The following is a 19438-nucleotide window of genomic DNA, read 5'->3' on the forward strand; positions in this document are numbered from 1 at the left end:
ATCTCCAATTGTTAATGCGATAGGTGCGGATATCAAACTCTACATCAGATATGTAGATGATGTGCTAATTATTGCTAAAAATGAGAACACCATCATGGACGTATTTAAATCGTTAAATGAATCACATCGGCGCATAAAATTCACTTGCGAACCCATGAATAACAATGTAATTTCTTTCCTTGATCTGCAAATTAAGACAACTGACTCAACAATTCAAACATCAGTCCATAGAAAAAAATTAGCAGGGGAAAAATATATCCATGCCAAATCAGAACATTCGCGTATAACAATGGATAACATATTTTTAAATTTTTTCCTGAGAGCACAAAGACTATGTTCTAATAATGAGGATATCAAAAATGAAGAAGAAAGGCTCTTTAATATAGCAAAAGAAAATGGCTTTCACACTAACAGAATAAACCAAATCAAAAAACAAGTTGCAAGAAAACTAAAGGAAAAGAGAAATACAGACAAAGATGAAAAATCTGTTGAAAAGAAATTTGTGTGCATTCCATTCCACAAGGGATTCTCACATAAAATTGCAAAAATTTTTAAAAGTTTTAATTTCAAAATTGTTTTTAAATCACCAAGAAGTTTGGAATGTACATTTAATGAATTCAAAATGAGAAACTCGCTACCAGATGTGGAAACCACAGGAATATATAATATAAGTTGTTCATGTTCAAAAGATTATGTGGGACAAACAGCAAGGAAAATGTCAATAAAATGGCATGAACATGATTTGGACATTATAAATCTAAACCCAAGAACAGGTTTGTCAACTCATATCATCGAAGAGAAGCATTTGATTAAAAAGAGAAGGGTTTTAAAAAGATTAACGGGAAACACAGAGTTGAATGTCTGGGAAGCCTCGTTCATTGCAGAAGAACACTGGAATAAATTAAATAATGAAAATGGTAACATAGATCCAGTGTGGAGTTTTCTTTTTCACAAATGGAGTAAGCCACCATCTTTAAAATTTAATGTAACAGAAAACATCAAGAGACTTTGTGAAAACAATGATGAATTTGAATTACCTGATGATATTTGGGATTCATAATTAAAAAAAAAAATCTAAAATAAAAATAAAATAACTGCTTTTTTCACAGTCAAGTTGCTATATTACAACAATGTAACATTGACAACATCCATTATATAACAGATTCTTTTTGTTTAAAAATTACTAACCATTGTTATAACTGTATCTTTAGTCAAAATGAAAATAAATGTCTGATGAAAGGAGCGTGTGTTCTCCTGAAACGTCACAAAGAAAAAAACTGTTTTCTTATGCTTGTAATAACCGTAAACTACAGGAAAATAATTCTATCATGCAAGCAATGCGTACATACAAAAAAAAAAAAATCTGTCTTAACCCGTCAAAGGCATGGTGCCAGATTGTAACACACAGGGCATCCTGTGGTCCCACCAAATTGAACTTACTGTTTCCAAGAGTTATTGTAACATTAGCAAACATTTTCACAAATTATCATTCACATTCTTTATAGAATTATGATAAAATTGTATCCACTAATTCCATTATTGCCATTTTTAGTACTTAATTTATCAAACGCAGCAAAAATCTACCATATATTGGTAGAAGGCTCTATAAATACATTATCAAATGAATGTAAGAAACAAAAAATCTTTAGTTGGTCAATTATCATAGAACATACATGCATTTAACCAAAGAGAACAAAATCAGTGCAAAAAATTTGTGCACAATATCAAAATTAGGGGAAAAGCTCAATGATCAGAGTGATAGTCAGTGATAATAAGTGTTTCATTGTCACTTTTATCTGAATCCAGATCTGATAATTCACTTCCAACTTCAATTGTGACAAGGATATTTCCACTAAAAGACTGATCGTCAACTTGGATTCCCGCACCAGGTACCATACCAAAAGACTTATGCAAAGGGCATCACGTGGGCCGTGGGACCAACAAGTATCTATTGCTCTGAAACTGAAACACAGTGAGCGTCGAGAGGTTACGTGATATTCCAAAATATGAAGCTACTGAAAAGGAGAGGGAAGTGCTTCTGAAATTCAGTGCTTTTGAGCTGAAGTTCTTTCAGTTATATATCAGGAAGGCTAATCTGGTAAGTATTTGAGTGAAACCAGTTATAACATTTCAAGATGGCACATGAAAAAACACCTTTCCCTTGTAGCGTATGGTACACCGTGTGTGCATGTGTGTTTGCCCTGCAAGCTACTTAATGCAACCGACTGTATTTTAACATAAAAATATATTTTAATAAAGTAATGGGGAAAAATAATTCTTTTACACAGATGTAAATAACTGTTTCCCGCAGCAAATAATGTACAGGTCAATTATGTGTAATTGTTTAACTTATGTATCAAGTAAATTTCACTGGCAACAACCAAACTTGTGAAACTGGGATTGAGATTTACATTCGAACTGCTCAAAAGCTTCCTTCAGCATATAATAAATACGGGAGCAAATCGAAAAGTCCTTGTTCCAATTTTTTTCAACCAAAATAATAAACACGCAGGAATATAGGAATTGTTCTATGTACCTTGCACTATTTTTCCACAGTCACCACAGTGGTTCAGACATTTGTGTCATCGCCCGACTAGTTTGGAGATGTCGCTGTTGTAGAATTTGGCCGGTAAATCGTGGAACCACCATCAGACAGCGGTCTTCACTTCGTTGTCATAAATGAACCTCTGTCCTGTCAGGATACCCCAAGGATTTGTGAACGACATCGTAAACACAAAGGAAACATGGATGCAATGGTGAAAGCAGATCAGAGTGTTCATCTAAAGGAAATTTTCCCAGGCGGATGAGGATGCGCCGACTGTTCATTTTCATGAAGGTCTTCTTGGCCATTTATAAACTTACATCACCACCGCACACTTCTCAAAGTGAGACACTTGTCCCCATACATCGGCTGCATTTCCCTATGGATCTCGATGGGTGGTCATCCATTGACCCTTAGAAAATGAATAATTTATATGACGTGGACGTGTTGAGCACTACAGCCATCTTTGCAAACTGACAACAGCGCTGTGCCGTGGAGCAGCCGAGAGTCAATGCTGGCCGTTCCAAGAAAAACCTATTGCATTGAATGTATATTTCGGTTTTTCAATCATACTAATATATTGGCTGAAAAAAAAAATAGGGCCAAAGACTTTTCGATTTGCCCTCTTATTAGATGAATAAATTTTACTCTTAACCTTCGAGCAGGCACGCCTGCGCAAAATTTACAACAAAAGTAATGTTCTTTAATTTTCTTGTGTTTCCTTTGAATTCGGCAATCTATGATTTTTATGTATTCCTCAAGGAGATCTTTTGTGTTGCATATTAGCAGTCATTGTTACTAATCCATATGTTATACTCTTGCAATTGTTGTTTATTTGAGATCAGAACACCGTGTCGTAAAGTTTGCGCTGCGCGCCTCCTCCTGATCTGCAATTTTTTCGTTAGGTCACTGCTGAAAATGAGTCGACAGAATGTAGACGTGAATGAAATTTTTAACAACAAGTGAGGTTTCTTGAACTTTGAATGTAAAGTGTTGGTACATATATACTTGTAACATTTAGATTTTCAGCAGGAAAAAGTAAAAAGTAGGACACGCGCCTGCTGATGAAAAGCGTGGTGTGCTATAAAAATGTATTAAGTTACATACTGTCTTTTTTTCACCATTCTAACTTGTATTTCAATATGTTTCATTTATATTAACCTCAGAAATTATATAAATAAATGTAGACCCAAAAAATTTTACATTTACATTATAATTTCCTTGCTCATTTTCAATGATACTAAATGACGTAAAAAGTGCATCACGCGACCACTGGTGAAAAGTGCATCATGTGCCCGCTCGAAGGTTAAGTTAAGGTAGTAATTAACACCAACATTTACACAAAAAATACAAAAATACTTACTTGGTTATAATTTCCTTTTCGGTGCGATTACAATGAGATGGAAACACAAGAGCATAATTAGGATTACTATTTCCATAGTTCTTCATAATAGTTCCTACTTCCACTATAAAATCTCTATATCCATCTGGGAAATCATCTACATCTATTCCTAAATCTCTAGCATTGTATTCAGATTTATTTAAATTCTGCTGAACACTAGAAAGAACAATACAAGAATAAGGAACACAAGCAATAAATTTAATGCATATTTATACTATTCAAGAGCCACATCAGAATATTAAAATATCTATTATGTGCCGATACATCGGCTTCGGTATAAGTGCAGCTTTAATGTGTTTCATATTCCTCATCAATTCATCATTCATCCTCATCATTATGAGTAACCTACTAAAGTAGACAAGCAATAATAATAAGTATAGACTTGAAAAAGCTTGTAATATATTACATAACATTGTATAATTTTTCTTTAAAAAAAAACTGATATTTTCAAAATGAGTTTGTTATTCATAAAATAACAGTAAATATGTTGTCTTGTCCTTCATATGTACATAAATCAACAAAATGACAGAAGTCAAATACCATTTATAGTTTTTGAGAAATGACATGCTAATTGTTGTTATGCAGTGCTGGTTATGTTCTAAACCAGTTTGGAACCAACTGTCCGTAAAAGGTTAAAACAATAAAATAGCATATTTACTCATGTATAATGTGCATTTTTTCCCCAAATTTTTCTTCAAGGCTCTGTGTAGGTTCATTGGAATGCATATTATTTCCACTTGAATTTATTTCCATTCCTTCATCACAAGATTTATCATGAATGTTATCTGAATCTGGGACATGAAATCCAGTTTCTTCCTGTTGGAGACTATTTTGATCCTGGTTGGAGTTCCCATGTATTTCAGAGTCAACTGATGCAGCTTCTGAAATTGAATCAGTTGTTCCTTATCATGAAATTCAAGAAGAGCAAGAGTTTATAAAGATATCAATTTGGTCAAGAAAAAAGAAAACTAACAAGGTGGTCAGCAATTTCTCATACTTACATACTGTACTCACCTGAATAATAACAATGACGAATTAGCAAAAATACATGCTGGCGTTCAAACTGCAAATTGAACTTACATTTCAATGCTACCATTAATGAGATGTAGATATGTTAACTAGACAACTTGATAGTTTTCTTGCTTATTTTGGCAAAACAATACTCTGACTTTTCCACATATTATATTATTATAACACTAGTCAACAGTGAAAAAAACCAGATGTTCTTTACTATATCAACCACGCTGATCACGAAAACGGCCATGAAAATCTCAGATCAGCTCTAGTTTCCAAGATATGAGGGGGGTGGGGTGTATCAGTTAATGATAAACATTCCTTTTTTACCTTCCCAATATTGCCTTCAAAATCCTGCGGATGGTAAACAGAGTGATACTGTCCCCTTCAGAAATCATGCTGGGTGTATTGTTGTTCATTGTAGTCTATTTTTAGCCTGGGTAGGTAGCAACAGTGAAGGGGAAGGGAGGGGCGGCATGTGGTGGCTGTGTTGGTTGACACATTGAGACGCAGTTTTTGTCTGTATCAGCTGTGTTCTCTGCGTGTGCTTCAGTCCAATTTAATTCATGTGATTCAAAATGCCTCGCAAATGCGTAAACTCTGCTGATATTTTTTGCTACATTTGTGGACAGGTAACTTTGAAATCAGAAAAGCGACCAATAATGTCAATGATTAAGAAAGCCTACAGTCTGTACTTTTGTTGCGAAATCTGAGAACAGGACAAGCTCTGGGCACCTAGTATATGTTTCATATCTTGTGCCTCAGGTCTTCGTTCCTGGTTGAATCACAAAAGATCATCAATGGGCTTTGCTATCAGGTAGAGGAAATAGGACACACCTTGAAACAAGACAATGAAAACAGCAAAAAAGATGTTAGATTGGAACCCACAAGGTGCAAGTTGAAGAGGAACCTATAAACGAACAGCGAAGCAAGTGTGGGTAATTTAAAAGCTTGCATTGTTTGTTTCCTTAATACAGTACCCGTACCAAGGATTTCTTTATAAGGGGGCAGGGGAGCCAATCCGAAAATGTGGAACATAGGGAAGATCCGGAATACTGTTGGATTGATTTAGTTACATTATTTTACGCATTGTTTTCATTTCTTTTTAAAGGCTTTAGCGGGCTGCTAAAATAAAGCCTGCAGGTTGAAGACCACTGCTCTATGAAGATAAAGTTGTTTATTAACATTTTCTGTTGATTTTAAATTGTGGAGATATGTTATGGGGAAGTAATGTACCTTAGCCACCTCAAGGTTTCAAGCAAGTGAATATAGTACCTGAAATGCCAAGCCAAAACACCAAGATACAGGACATTGCCTACTGACTCTCACATTGTTTTGTTAGGTTAGTAGTATTATGTTTGGTGGTGTTATCAACTATAATTTTTTTTTTCATAGTGTGCATAAACCAGTTTTTATTAATAAAAAATGGTGAAAGTACTCCAAAATAATATATTTTTACTAGCACGGGGCATACTTTGGGATCAAATACATAATACCCGTGTCAGTGATGATGCATTTCTGCTGAACTGGTGGTTGACGACCAACCTGTGTGTGAAACTCTTGACATGATAGAATAAAGGAGAATAATCTCAGTGACGTGCACTGAGGAGTAGCTAGTCTAGCAGAGATAGATCAATCAATCTCACATAACTAATTATTTTCAAATCACAATATGTATTGTCTTGTTGAAGCCACAGTCCATATGCAACACTGTTTTTCACGCGTCTCGCGATCTGCGGGCAAGGCTGGAAGGAGCTACTCTAGCTGCCTTTTCCTCCGCCTTACCAGTTCCAGGTAGAAACAGCCGAAGGAAGGGAAAGGGAAGATTTCTGCCTCTTATGTCGTTTGCCCCCTTGCCCTCTGCTGCAATGGTTGAAAGGTCGTGGTTTCAAGTAACCCAGTCTATCTCCTATAGGAACAGATAAGGGATTGGTTTCCCCTTGATTCCATTGTAAATCCTCTAAAGAAGGGAGGGGGAGGCAAATTTATGCAGTATTTCTCTGTATTTACAGCACAACTTTTTACACATTGTACAATGTGTATGCATAATATGGGATGTACTTTTATTATTTATGAAATGGGAACGTATTATGTGCAGACAAAAATGTTGCGCTTTCTTTTTTACAAATATGGAATTTATAATGATTAAATAAATACTTGCTCATGCTCTCCCTTACTCTAGTTTTATTTAAATATACTAATCGCTTGGCCTCCAATAAAATAAATGGGTAAGTCATACATACGGATGTATTTATTTGGGCAAGAGAACAAGGGTTCTTATTGTTGTTGGTTTGGTTTATTTTAATTCGCTTTTCTCCCACATTTGGTTATCGCGAAAATAAGGATGAATGACGATATGATGAAATTGATGAAGGCATCTCACAAAGAACAATCCAGGCCAGAATTCGAACCCATTACAAGTGTGCATTCTGTGTTGTACTCTACAGTGAATAATGAAATAATTTGAAATGAAAAATTTATCCCAGAACTCAAAAAGCCAAATGAATATTATTGAAGAAACTACAAAAAAGTGTGTTTTGTAACATGTTTATCCCCTTTAATATATTGTATTTATTATGCCACCTCCCATTACTTTTTCTAGCTGTATAAATGGAATTGCTATAAGCAGCTCATGAACTTATGGAAGTCATGAGGACAATCATAAACAGAGAACTCTTTACTCCTGATTTCACTGTGCCCTGCAGATGCACTGGGAGAAAATTATTTGTATTATTATTGATTGATTGATTGGGTGTTTTAAGTCCACTTTATGCACAGTAAGGCTAATTGGGACTGGACCTACAGTTTAAAGTGGAATCCGAACCACTAGATTACAAGGCGACATCTCTACCACTGCGCCATCGGGGAGGCCCCTTGTATTATTATTATTTTAGCGTTGCTCTTCAATCGCTTTACCTAACTTCTGCCATGACGATGAATGTTGATTAAATTAAAACAGTTGAAGGGTGAATACAGAGAAACACTTATATACAGGCCAGGGCTCGAGCCTGAATCCTTCAGTAACAAGATCATGAGATGGAGAAATTAGGGAAACGAAGCAATGCAAAATTTTTGAAAAAACGTTAATCATACACAAAGATGGTGTTTCAAAAATCAAATTGAAAATTACCACTGAGGAAAACTGAAGTTTGCTTAACAGATACCCACGTGTCTAAATGGTTATCACTTCCCTCTCATTTGTTGTTGGCCGACCTCCATGGGGGAGTGCAAGTGATCCCTGATCGGTACCCAGTGGAGGCGCATAGTGGTTCGATCCCACTTTAAAATGTAGGACCAGTCCCGATTAGCCTTTCTGTGCATAATAATTTATAATAATAATAAAATAGTCTTAAAACTGGCTGAAAAATGCCACATCAACCAACCATGGGGTTATCACAGTGGCTACTACACCACGAGTTCCGGATTCGAACCCAGGCCTGGGCATGGGTGTTCTTTGTTTATGTCCTAGAGTTGCAAAAAAGTCCGCTTTTTTGGGGGGGGGCGAAATTGAAATTTTGGCTTTTTACCAATTATAGCTAACCTATTTCACTTGAAGTTACTGTTATGAGTTTACAGATTTGTAGTGACATATTTTACAACTAGCTAAATAATTTTACATGATGTAGCAGTCAAGAGACAGATATTGTCCTATCCCAGTTGACACATATTGCATAGTGGTTCAGATACAATTTTAACCCTAGCTTACAACCTCTATTTTATAGATTTTTCAACTGTTTGAAAATAAATTATATTCTTCCCTAGGGTGTTCCCAATATTTCTCCATGTTCATTAAAACATAAATGTAATGCAAATAGGAGGCAAAATGCACTTGGTGGGCATATCAGGTGCCATCTTTGAATGCATCTCATTTGAGACACTCATGCCAGTGACATTGTACAATTAGTTGCTAATGGTGGTCATGTGCTGACCGATGGCATTTTTGGCCACAGTTCCAGTCGGTCATACCTTGACCAATGGAACCGAACCTTTTTTCGTCACCTTGCAACCCTGTTCATTTTCAATGCTCATGACTCGAAGTGGGTGGAACCTGAAAACAAGAGTCTATATCAGGGTTGGCCCAGCCCAGTTTTCCCCAAAAAACCCACTCAAAATGTGTTTTTTTTTTCAGAAAATGTTGTAAATTACACTGTGCGACAATTAAAATTGCCGCAGAACAAAAACATGTTATTCCTATGGAGTTCAGTGCCCTGATGACGAAAGTGAAAACAGTTTTTCGCTATTAGCTAAACTTTTCTCTGAAAACTCAATTTTATCAGCGCACCACTGCATGTTATTGTTGTCGCGGCACTTATCAGCACAGCCTGTTACTAGGGCTCGACAGTGCATAGGGGAGGGGGTGGAGAGAGAAGGGATAGATAGCCACTTGGTTGAGGTATAGTAAGGTATAATGGAGATGCAGTTATTTGCATCAGTCAGTTGCTAGTGGGATCACTCAGTGTCTGTTCCTGCAGTGTGTGTCATGCAAAACTCCTAACGTGAAGAATACTGCTTGCGTGTGTTCGCGTGTTTCTTGTGTTCAGCGATGTCTAGGATGTGTGTTAATTCACCAGACCTTTTCTGTTATGTGTGTGGTGAGTTTACGACAAAGTCCCAAAGACATCCCATTTCCCCGCTTGTCAAAAATGCGTACGAGTTGTATTTTGAATCAAAGGTAGATGAGGGTAAGTGTTGGGCACCACAGAACTGTTGCTTACGTTACTCTTGCTATTTAAGAGGCTGGTTGCATGGAACCCACCCATCTATGCCATTTGCCATACCACAGTTGTGGAGGGAACCTCGAGACCACATAACAGATTACTTTTGTTTAATGAAACTAACTGGAATATGAAATAAATCAAAACACACAGTTTCATATCCAAATTTGGAATCTGCAGTGCACCCAGTTCTGCATTTCGATTCTCTGCCAGTTCCAAAACCACCAACAGAATGGACACAAGAAGATGAAACAGACGATGGTAGTGACCAACCAATAGATAATGAAGATCTTGATTATACGCCATCTACATCACAGCCCCAACCACAGCCATTGTCACAGGCAGAATTGGCATGAACCCATTGTTGACAAACACAGTGTGCTGTTACCACCGCTCCATCTGAAATTGGGCTTCATGAAGAATTTTGTGAAAGCAATGGACAAAGATGGCAGGGTATTAAATTTTTACTGTCCAAATTTCCTGCGATTAGTACTGCAAAAATTAAAGAAGGTATTTTCATTGGTAATCAGATTCATGACTTGATGAATGACAACCTTTGAAGAGTTGCTGACAGATACTGAGAAGGCAGCTTGTCTTGTCTTTAAAGATGTATGCAACAATTTCTTGGGTAATGTCAGGTCTGACAATTACAGAGAACTGACGGAATACATGCTGGGCTGTTACAAGGCTATGGGGTGCAACATTTCTTTCAAAATACATTTCCTGCATTCTCATTTGGATTTTTTCCCACCTAATCTTGGAGATGTGAGTGACGAACATGGTGAGCGATTTCACCAAGATATCGCTGCCATGGAAATACGATATAAGGGAAGATGGTCACCAAACCTTTTGGCAGATTATTGCTGGACACTCCTACAAGAAGTTTCACCATCCACCCATAAACGGAAAGTTTCCAGGACATGTTTCTAACTTATAAATACATTTCAAGCTTTTTGCAGATTTCTCGTACCTTTTCTATGTTTTGTAATACAAACAATTAATTTTGTTCCATGATCTGTATTTTATCCAGCTACAGGTTCCTCCTGTACTGTAATGGAGTCGTTTCCAAGTATCGCGAAATTTGCTACTTTGTTTTTCGTGAATTACAATATATTTTATATATATATATATATATATTACTATATGAAATATAGGCTAAGTGGTACATGTAGCATATTTTTTCCAGAAAAATTGGTATGTGATGGAACATTTCTGATTTCATTTTCGTAATCAGGGTATTTGATTTAGTAAAGAACACCTTCTTTCATCTCGCGGTAAGACACAAAGTTCAAATTTGTTGCACTGTGTTAGTGCTTTAAATAATTGTAAGGTTCTAGAATTGTCAACAGTTTGAGAAAATTTGTAAAATAAAGGCTTAGCCAAGCTTATAATACTCAAAATAATTAATGTGGTACAAGTCACAGTGGGTTTTTTCAGGATATTTTTCTCAAATCATGCTAGAAATGGACTTTTAACAGAAATGATACAAACATATATCCAAGAAACAAGAAATCAAAAGGGTCTGAAATATTTAGATAAAACATTGAACAAACAAAGCTTATAATTTTGAAATGTGGTAGCACTTTAGATATCAGTCACTTCCGTATGTGGGAAATCCACATAGTTTCACCTGTGACGATCAACTTTTACAATAAATTTTTCCATGTATAAAACATTACAAAGGAGAATTGAGTACATCTTATTGAAATGTCGTGAAAGTAGAATAAAGTTATTTGTGGTATAATGATATCTAACACTTTTCAAATGATTAATTTCATTTCTCAAAATTTTGTGTGTGTGCAAGTGTTCTGTTTTCTTTCCTATGTCTTGCGCTGAGACAGTGCCCCCTCCCTCCAGTTCAGTGCATTGATTGAACGTAATGGGTTGATTGCCTATGTAGGATAAATGTTATACCCAAGAAGTTGAGCACTCTCACAATCTACCCCAATTTCATTTTTTTCTTAAAAATAGGCAGTGTGGGGTACTCAAGTAAATATAATGAATACGTATACTTTCATATTTTGACATTTTTAAATCTTTTTATACACCACAATTTCAAGCTTTGTGCATAAAACTTTCAGGAGCATTGTGACATTACTTGCACTGCAAATTGACAATAAAATTATCAAAACATAATGCACGATATAGGAGAAGCATGGGTGGGGTGGATGGACAAAGAAAGACAAGTCATCTATTTAGTGACCATGATAATGTGTTTCTGCAGCTAGAAAACTTGACAGCCTGCAATGGTATTACATGTGAGTGAAATCTGACAATATGTTTGAAGATGGTGAATGAAAAACTGATTTGCCTCATGTTGCACACACCCTCTATACCATGCTCTCTTATTCTCCAAAACTGTCTACAATGAATATTCGGAGTATAAGGAACTAAACTCAGTCATTGTAGTTAATTTGTCAGTCTGCAATTTTGCAGTAACATTTTTAAAATTATATTTCATAGTTTAGGAGAGGAGTGGTGGTAAAATCGCAAACATACATTTTGCCATAAATGTAAAGGTTTTGAGTTGCAATTTTTAGACTTACAAGAAAACTTAAAGGATTTGTGTCATATAATATTTGAGAAAAATTTGTCACCATGTTTATAGATGGTGGATGATAGACAGATATAACATGCCTTGCAGGAGCCTTAAGTTATGCTAATATTTGAGGTTAGATTAAAAACCAAGTCTCAGTCATGTTAGGACATTACTTGAGCTTGAAGTTTTTAATAGAAACTCTGTAATATAGTGTGTGGTTTAGGAAGGGTGGGGGGAAAGTCACCAATTTTGAGACCATGATATTTGTAGCAAATTTAGAGTATTTAAGCTGAAATTCATGTTGCAACTAGATACACCCAGGGAATGATTTTATTGTGCATTTGCTGTTGAAAGCATTTCAAGATGGTGGATGAAAAATTGATTTAGCATATTCTGAGGTGGCTCCAAAGCTCCAAATTCTGATGCCACATTCAAATATCTGGCTAAACTACATTTTTGGACATTAAGAAAAGAGACAAATATTTTAGGGCATTTCATAAGCTATGTCTTGACAATGATTTTTTTTTTTTTTTAATATAGTGCACATGTATGTTGGGAGCCAATTTGGAGTCACTAATGTTTTGTCCATGGAAACTGTTATTTTCATAGCAACCAGATATTTTGAAGGATGGATATGGTATTCCATTTGGATTAAATCAGCCAAGACAATTAAATATATCAGCCTTATAATTTTCGCATGGTTAATAAATGGAGAAGATATTTGAGCTTAAAACATCCACAAAAATAAATGAAAAAAAAAACAAGTGTGAAATATCTACTGTGAACAAACTGTATTGAAGCAGATTTAAAAGTGTATGTGCAGCTATCGTGTGTTGTAGAGTATGTAAATGTAAAGTTCCCCATGCATATAGCACCGTGTCATGAAGACACATTCAGGGGATATAGGGGTAGGGCCCGACGTATTCTCGATCTCAGCCATTTTGGAGGTGATGTGATCACAACCAAACTCCGGTTGCCTTTAACCCCCTGGACCCATTGATTTGAGGCTGGGTGAGTTCCAGAGGCTTTATGCAGGGACAAGACTGGAAAAATTCTGACTATAGAGTCGTTTTCACGTTCAGAAGACACAATGGGCTCTTATGGGCAATGCTTTTCTTATGGGAAATACGAGCGCGCTGTTGTGAAATTTCTCGATTTACAAATTTAGCTTAAGTAAAATCGGTACCTGCAGTTTTGCAGGAAATTTTGTAGAGAATACGATGGTGAACACAAAAAACTGGTAACTTGCTTACATAATTTTAGATAAATTAAAAACTCAAATTTTCTGTGAAAACACAATTTTTACATTGTTTTCATTCCTAACGTTGAAACATGCCGTAAAATTGAAGCATTCATTATTAAAAAAATTGACACTGTTTTTTAATTGTCATAGGTGATGGTGGTACTCAGAATTTATCAATACTTTAAAGCATATTCGCATTAAAAAAAATTCAAATAAAGTATGTGGAGATTTTTTATATTCGTGAAGTAGAAAATGTCGTCGCTGGCCATTTTTTGTTCTGTAATTCCAAGTAAAAACTTCCAGCGACAAAGTCGTGGAGAAAATAATGAAATTATTTTTTATAACCACTCAAAGGTTCCCAGAAATATTACTTCCATGCATTTGGAGTTTCTTTTTAACCCGAACCGCGCGCGAAGTAAGGAGACGTTGTCTGGCCATCTTGAGCCGACTCACCGCAGCATTCCGGCTATCACCACCAAGTTTTCGAATTGTTATTTTATTTCCATTCAGTAAAAATATGAACTTCATGCAGTTTGTTATAATAGAATTGAAATTACTTAAATTTAATAATTGACAATTATTTCCAATGCTGCTGTTGTGAGCAACATTAGTGTTGTCGCAAATACACGTTGTTTTCGTTTACATTACTGTCGACATTAATACTGAAATGAAGATCACCTTTCAGTTTCCAACGTCCACATAAATTCATAGACACCATATTAACCTTTGAAAGGCTTTCCAACACGTGACAAAATATGGGGCTTCAAGATAGAAATATGACATGCCTTGCTTGAGTCATTCACGTCTTATCAGTTCACGTGGGCCATAACTCATTTGTTTGTTTGGGTTGCAACTTGAATTTAACCCACGTGCCAGGTTCCCCTTCCTTGAGTGAGAGATCTACTTTGGTCTGTTTAGACTTTTTCCCTCTCCCGAAAAAGTGTTTTCAGTTGTGTGAGCTCTCGGCGATTTTTACTTTTTTACGTGATTTCTGAAGTGTCATATTCGTGCATTACACTCGCGTGTGTAGTGATCGCAATGGATCATGGTAAAAAGGGTAACTGTAACGTTCACAGTATAATATTAATATTAATAATTACATATAATTATCATTATATATACAAAATATGTAACACCTTCATTGTGAAGGAAGGTCATCATTTCCCGGCGACATGAGCTAGCGCTGTATTGGCAACACTGTGCGGTTTCTCCATAAGCGCCGTTGTGTCTTCTGAACGTGAAAACGACTCGATCACCCACCCCAAGATTCGAATCCGGGTCTTCTGCATGGCAATCTCACAGCCTGTCGATTTTTTTTTTTACATTTGTAATAGAAGTAATACCCCTGAGCAGTAGTATCTCCTGATTTCTCTCAATTTTCACACACATCGATTTTCTCTATTTCCTTATTGGGACAAACGTCCAAATCAGGATTCAAACCCGGGACCCCTGGCATTGCAGCATGCTGTGCTAACCACTCAGCCATGGAGGTCAACTAAACCACCACAGTTATCAAGTGTAGTATTGCAATGTCCAACCCTGGGAACTGATCACAGATCTATTAACTGTTATGCTGTCCAGGAAAAGTAGAATTAAACTCTTGGTCAAATATAGTACATAGTATTTTACATAATTTAATAATTTGTCCTGCACTGACATCTAAGGTGTCATGCTTTAGGCTCTGGCCAGTGGCGGCTCGTGGCGTGGGTCTATGGATGTGCACCTTGGATTCACATCCAGAAGAAGTGTTATTATTCCCACTCAATTATTGCTGCCCGTTTCTGCTAATCGCATTTCCAATCCAAGTTATGACGCACCTTCCCCTCATAATGAGACTATAGCAGAGTTATATTTCATGAAAATTTAAAAAATAAGGTTTATTACAAAATCAAAATACCCTAGTGATTTTTCAATCGATCACAAGAGAAGATGTGTTGTTTGGTCTCTTTCGTGACCTGTAGAAAATTCAGCATTCGACGACCTGACAAAATCACTCGCAACGCTATACCGATAAACTGCTATGGTTTGTAAAGGATAACAATATTGCCAGAATTTTGTGTAATTGCCGTTTTTAATAATGTATATTATCTTCTTCAATGTAAGTATGTCCCATCAGAAACCCAAGTTTAATGGCACATCAACATTTCATCGTACACTTAAGTTAATTACCATTTTAAATGTACTTACGTATTCACTTTAGTCATTGTAATGAGGATCCTCGAAACCCTAATCTAATGCACCTTTACAAAAATTATCTCAAATCAGTGACATAATAGTACAAGTTACAGATTCTTGTATGCACTGATTAAAGAATTGGATTGACTGTTCTGTGACAAAAATATAAGATTAAACTCTGATTATTTGAAATTTTAGTTGCACTTCTAAATACAAGTCAGAGCGTCTAAATGCACCAATTCCTATGGCATTGTGAATGTTTTTAATTCAAACCTCTGACATTTTATAAAACTATTCTCGCAGCACCTCCACTCATCGCATCTGGCTTTGCATTGTTGAATATGCTCGTCACTACGCCACGCCCTCTTCCCTTCCTTTCCCGCCCTCCTCTCATTTGGATTTCAATGCTTTGCTCAGAACCGCGTGAGGTGACAGAGATCAAAATTTCCCTTGCTGAGAAAAAAATCCCTCAATTTGCAATGATGCATGGGTTGTTGTTTACTCAGTCACACGGCAAGGAGTGGAAAGATTGCAAACACTACATGACGAAGAGGGAACAGTGCATGTCCGTAGCTAGTATGTCACAATTCTTTGTGCGAAGTGAGTCTGAAAGTCCTTCATCCAAGCCATAAGAGTCTTTCTGCTTCCTCTACCCACCATCGAACACAGCACCACTTCGGTGTGCAGCTGCATGCTCTTCCCAATTGTGTTCCAAGCCCATTTGACGTCAGTTACTCAGATAGAAAAGCTGACGTAAGGAAGTAAATGGAAGGTGATGTGACCAAGGAACATTTGCTGTTTTGAAGAAATGGCTTTCAATAAATAAATATAATAAAAATCAATTGCACATTTATTTGTGTGCACATGCAAGTGCGTGAATAGGCAGCAGCCGCTACGGGACACATGCAGATACGAGTCTCCTTGGGGAAATGTAACAGCTTTTCTCCTGAGATTTCAGCCTGTGTATGAGACTGGTGAACACTCACCATCATGATTAAATTGGGGAGCTACGAATGAATAGCGTAACCCGGTCATGAAAACCTACACCAACAAGTTGGGGTTAGTCGTGCTGACCACACGTCACCCCGTAATTGGTTGAATGATCTCCCACCTCTGAATAGGATCAGGTAGGAGTGCAGCCTAGGCCCTCAGTGGTCTGTTGTATCATTGGTTGTGTATATTTTTATTGAATCATTTCAAAAGTGAGATCTTGATTGTCAATTCTTAACTATGTTAACAGAAAATATTAAATATTAGTGTTTGATTCAGTGAACTAAAACATTACTTTCGATTTGTTGTTTTAAGTCCACTTTATGCACAGTAAGGCTAATTGGGACTGGACCTACAGTTTAAAGTAGGATCCGAACCACTTGTGCCTCCACCGGGTATCGAACAACTAAAACTAAAACATTACAAATTTAATGTTCCAATAAATTACTATCAGGGGAAAATGTATTACATTTTTAAAATATATAGGCTATATTTATAAACATAAGCTGAAAAACCCAATAAAACCCACCCAGGTTGTGTTTTTTTCGAAAAAACCCAGGCAAAATGCCAACCCTGGTCTACATGCATCGACATCGACACTGGTGCTCTTCAACTCCCTAATGACGTCAGCAGCAGCCGCTAAATTTACACCTCCTCCTTGTCGACTCAGTAAAAGAGGCATCCAATAACAAAGCTCGCAGAAGTGAGTTGGCGCCGTTGTAAATGCTGGCTTACAGTGATTGTTTACAATCTCATGCCTTGGAGGAAAGCGACGTATGAGGAAATAGTTTGTCTATTGTTTTTCTTCTCAACATGCCGAAGCAGAGGGGGGAGGGGCAAAAATTTTATCTTCCTTTCTTTCAATTTTCACATTTGAAGCCACGAATAATAACAAATACATACAGATAGCAACACTTAGTATTTTCTATGTCAAAGTACATTTTATTCTTAGTAAAATGTTTCTTATACATGATCAGGGTGAATGTATTAGAGTGCGCATCAAATCTCCTGCATATGGCGATAGCCAATAGCAGCCCACTGCAGCAGTGCCATGTCGAAATCTCACATGGAAAAGAGACAGCGTGGTTGAGCGAAACACCTTGTCACGGCAAGCACGAACATTTGATAATATAACATATAATAAACTCAATTGGAGAAAAGAATATACCTGATTATGACAGAGGACAGCCAGGGACACCTCGTCACTCCAACAACTGCCGTCGTTGTCCTCAATGTCACTGACCATACTACTTTTGCCCTCTGTGTCACTGTCCTTCAAATGTATTATAATTGGGTCCAAAATTTCGTCCCAACCTATCTCCCTTACAAAATCGTTTTCCTGTAATTGTTGTGCATGTTTAACACAAACGGCCCATTGTTCTTGTATTACATTGTCAAGTTCTTCGTTAACAAGAGTACGTTATCTTTTTGGCAGTATGAAATTTGCCACGATCGTAAAATTCAAAGACGGTTCTACGAACTACGTACGTCTCTTTCAAAGTCATCTAAGTTTGTTGTTCTTTTCGGTACGTTAATGTGCTTTCTAGGTGATTGAAACATGCCCTGATCCACGTTGCTTTGCCCCCGAACATATGCGAGAAACAGTAGCTTGATTCACACCACACGCTTCAGCTGTTAGAGCCTTGCACTTTTTATAGTCAATTTTACTTCTCTCTTCTTCACTCGAACATTTTTTTAAAAAAATGTACACCTGAAAAATCGCCTGTCGTACCTGGATTCGTACAACACTGCATTTTTTCTCTCTTCTCTCACTACCACTAGCACTTGGTTTACTCAACGACATACTGCACACACCCACGAAACACACGGAAAAAATGAACAGTGACGGAATCCTCTTCGTCAACTTCTTCTACCATCACTGAGAACGTACGTGCCCTGTTCCCTTCGCTAATCGGAATGCAACAGGAACGAAGGGAAATCAAAGATGATACAATGAAAATACGTTTATAATAACATTGCTTCTACAGAGGGAACGGTATAAGCTACAATCACGCTTGTTTTTCGTACATACTCGCAAATTCGTTTCCAAACACACAGTTTTTTCACTGTATTGCCCAACCTAACCGTGATGGTGCGTGGGGCTATTCGTGGATGGTTCCAGATGGTTTTTGCGGGAATGATTTTTGGAGCTATTTGTGGACAGTCATACTATCCCGAATGGTTTTTGGGGCTATGCAGGAATTTATCTCTTAAAATACAACGCTAGTCAAGATTTGCCTGCCATTTTGAGTGTTCAGGAAGCGAGAAAAGAACGAATGGTACTAGTTTACTATCCTTCGGACAGATTTCTTCATTACTACAGAAGAAACTACTTACCGTAATAAGTACCTGTAGTATTGTCTAACATCGGGAAGGTGTTTTGTGTGAAATTCAGGTAAGTTTTCCGTATCCTGGAAACGTATTTATTCAAATTTAAAACTTTGGGGCTCATTTGGGGCCAGGTGACTCCGGCCAATTTCTAACATGCCTTTAACAGGGAGTCTATAGAGAAAGCCGGTGCGGAGCGGAGGTGGGGCCACGTTAGCAGTTGGGGTGGCCAGGCCAATAACCCTAGGGACGGAGCCCAGAATCGGTGGGAAATTTGGACTCAAAAATTTCAAACGAAAATAATTTTTTAGTTTAAATTTCCGGTACTATTATAGTATGGGGGTGACACCTATAAATCATATATTTCACACTTTTTTACATTGCTAATGTACTATTTTGGAATGCGGAACTCTTCCTAAGGTGAAATAATGCATTTCTAACGAAGATAATGTCTATTTCTTAGATTTACGAGTACTTACTGTTACTTGTT

General features: G+C 36.9%; 1 protein-coding gene across 3 annotated transcripts in view; it reads right to left on the reverse strand.

Annotated features, from left to right (window-relative positions):
• LOC145989818 (uncharacterized) overlaps positions 1-19438 on the reverse strand; it is a 180003-nt gene that overhangs the window by 158785 nt on the left and 1780 nt on the right. For 2 of the 3 annotated variants that reach the window (XM_083125182.1, XM_083125184.1), the window contains exons 2-3: positions 4603-4825; positions 3906-4100 (exon numbers count right to left, since the gene is read on the reverse strand). In XM_083125182.1, the coding sequence (XP_082981308.1) occupies positions 3906-4100; positions 4603-4697 (290 nt within the window). In that variant the 5' untranslated portion in view covers positions 4698-4825. Of the gene's footprint in view, positions 1-3905; positions 4101-4602; positions 4826-5288; positions 5308-19438 lie in introns of those variants that run through there. The other variant, XM_083125185.1, reaches the window with a different exon arrangement.

Source organism: Lepisma saccharinum, chromosome 7 (genome assembly GCF_977018435.1).
Source record: "Lepisma saccharinum chromosome 7, izLepSacc3.1, whole genome shotgun sequence".
NCBI classification, from domain to species: Eukaryota; Metazoa; Arthropoda; class Insecta; order Zygentoma; family Lepismatidae; genus Lepisma; species Lepisma saccharinum.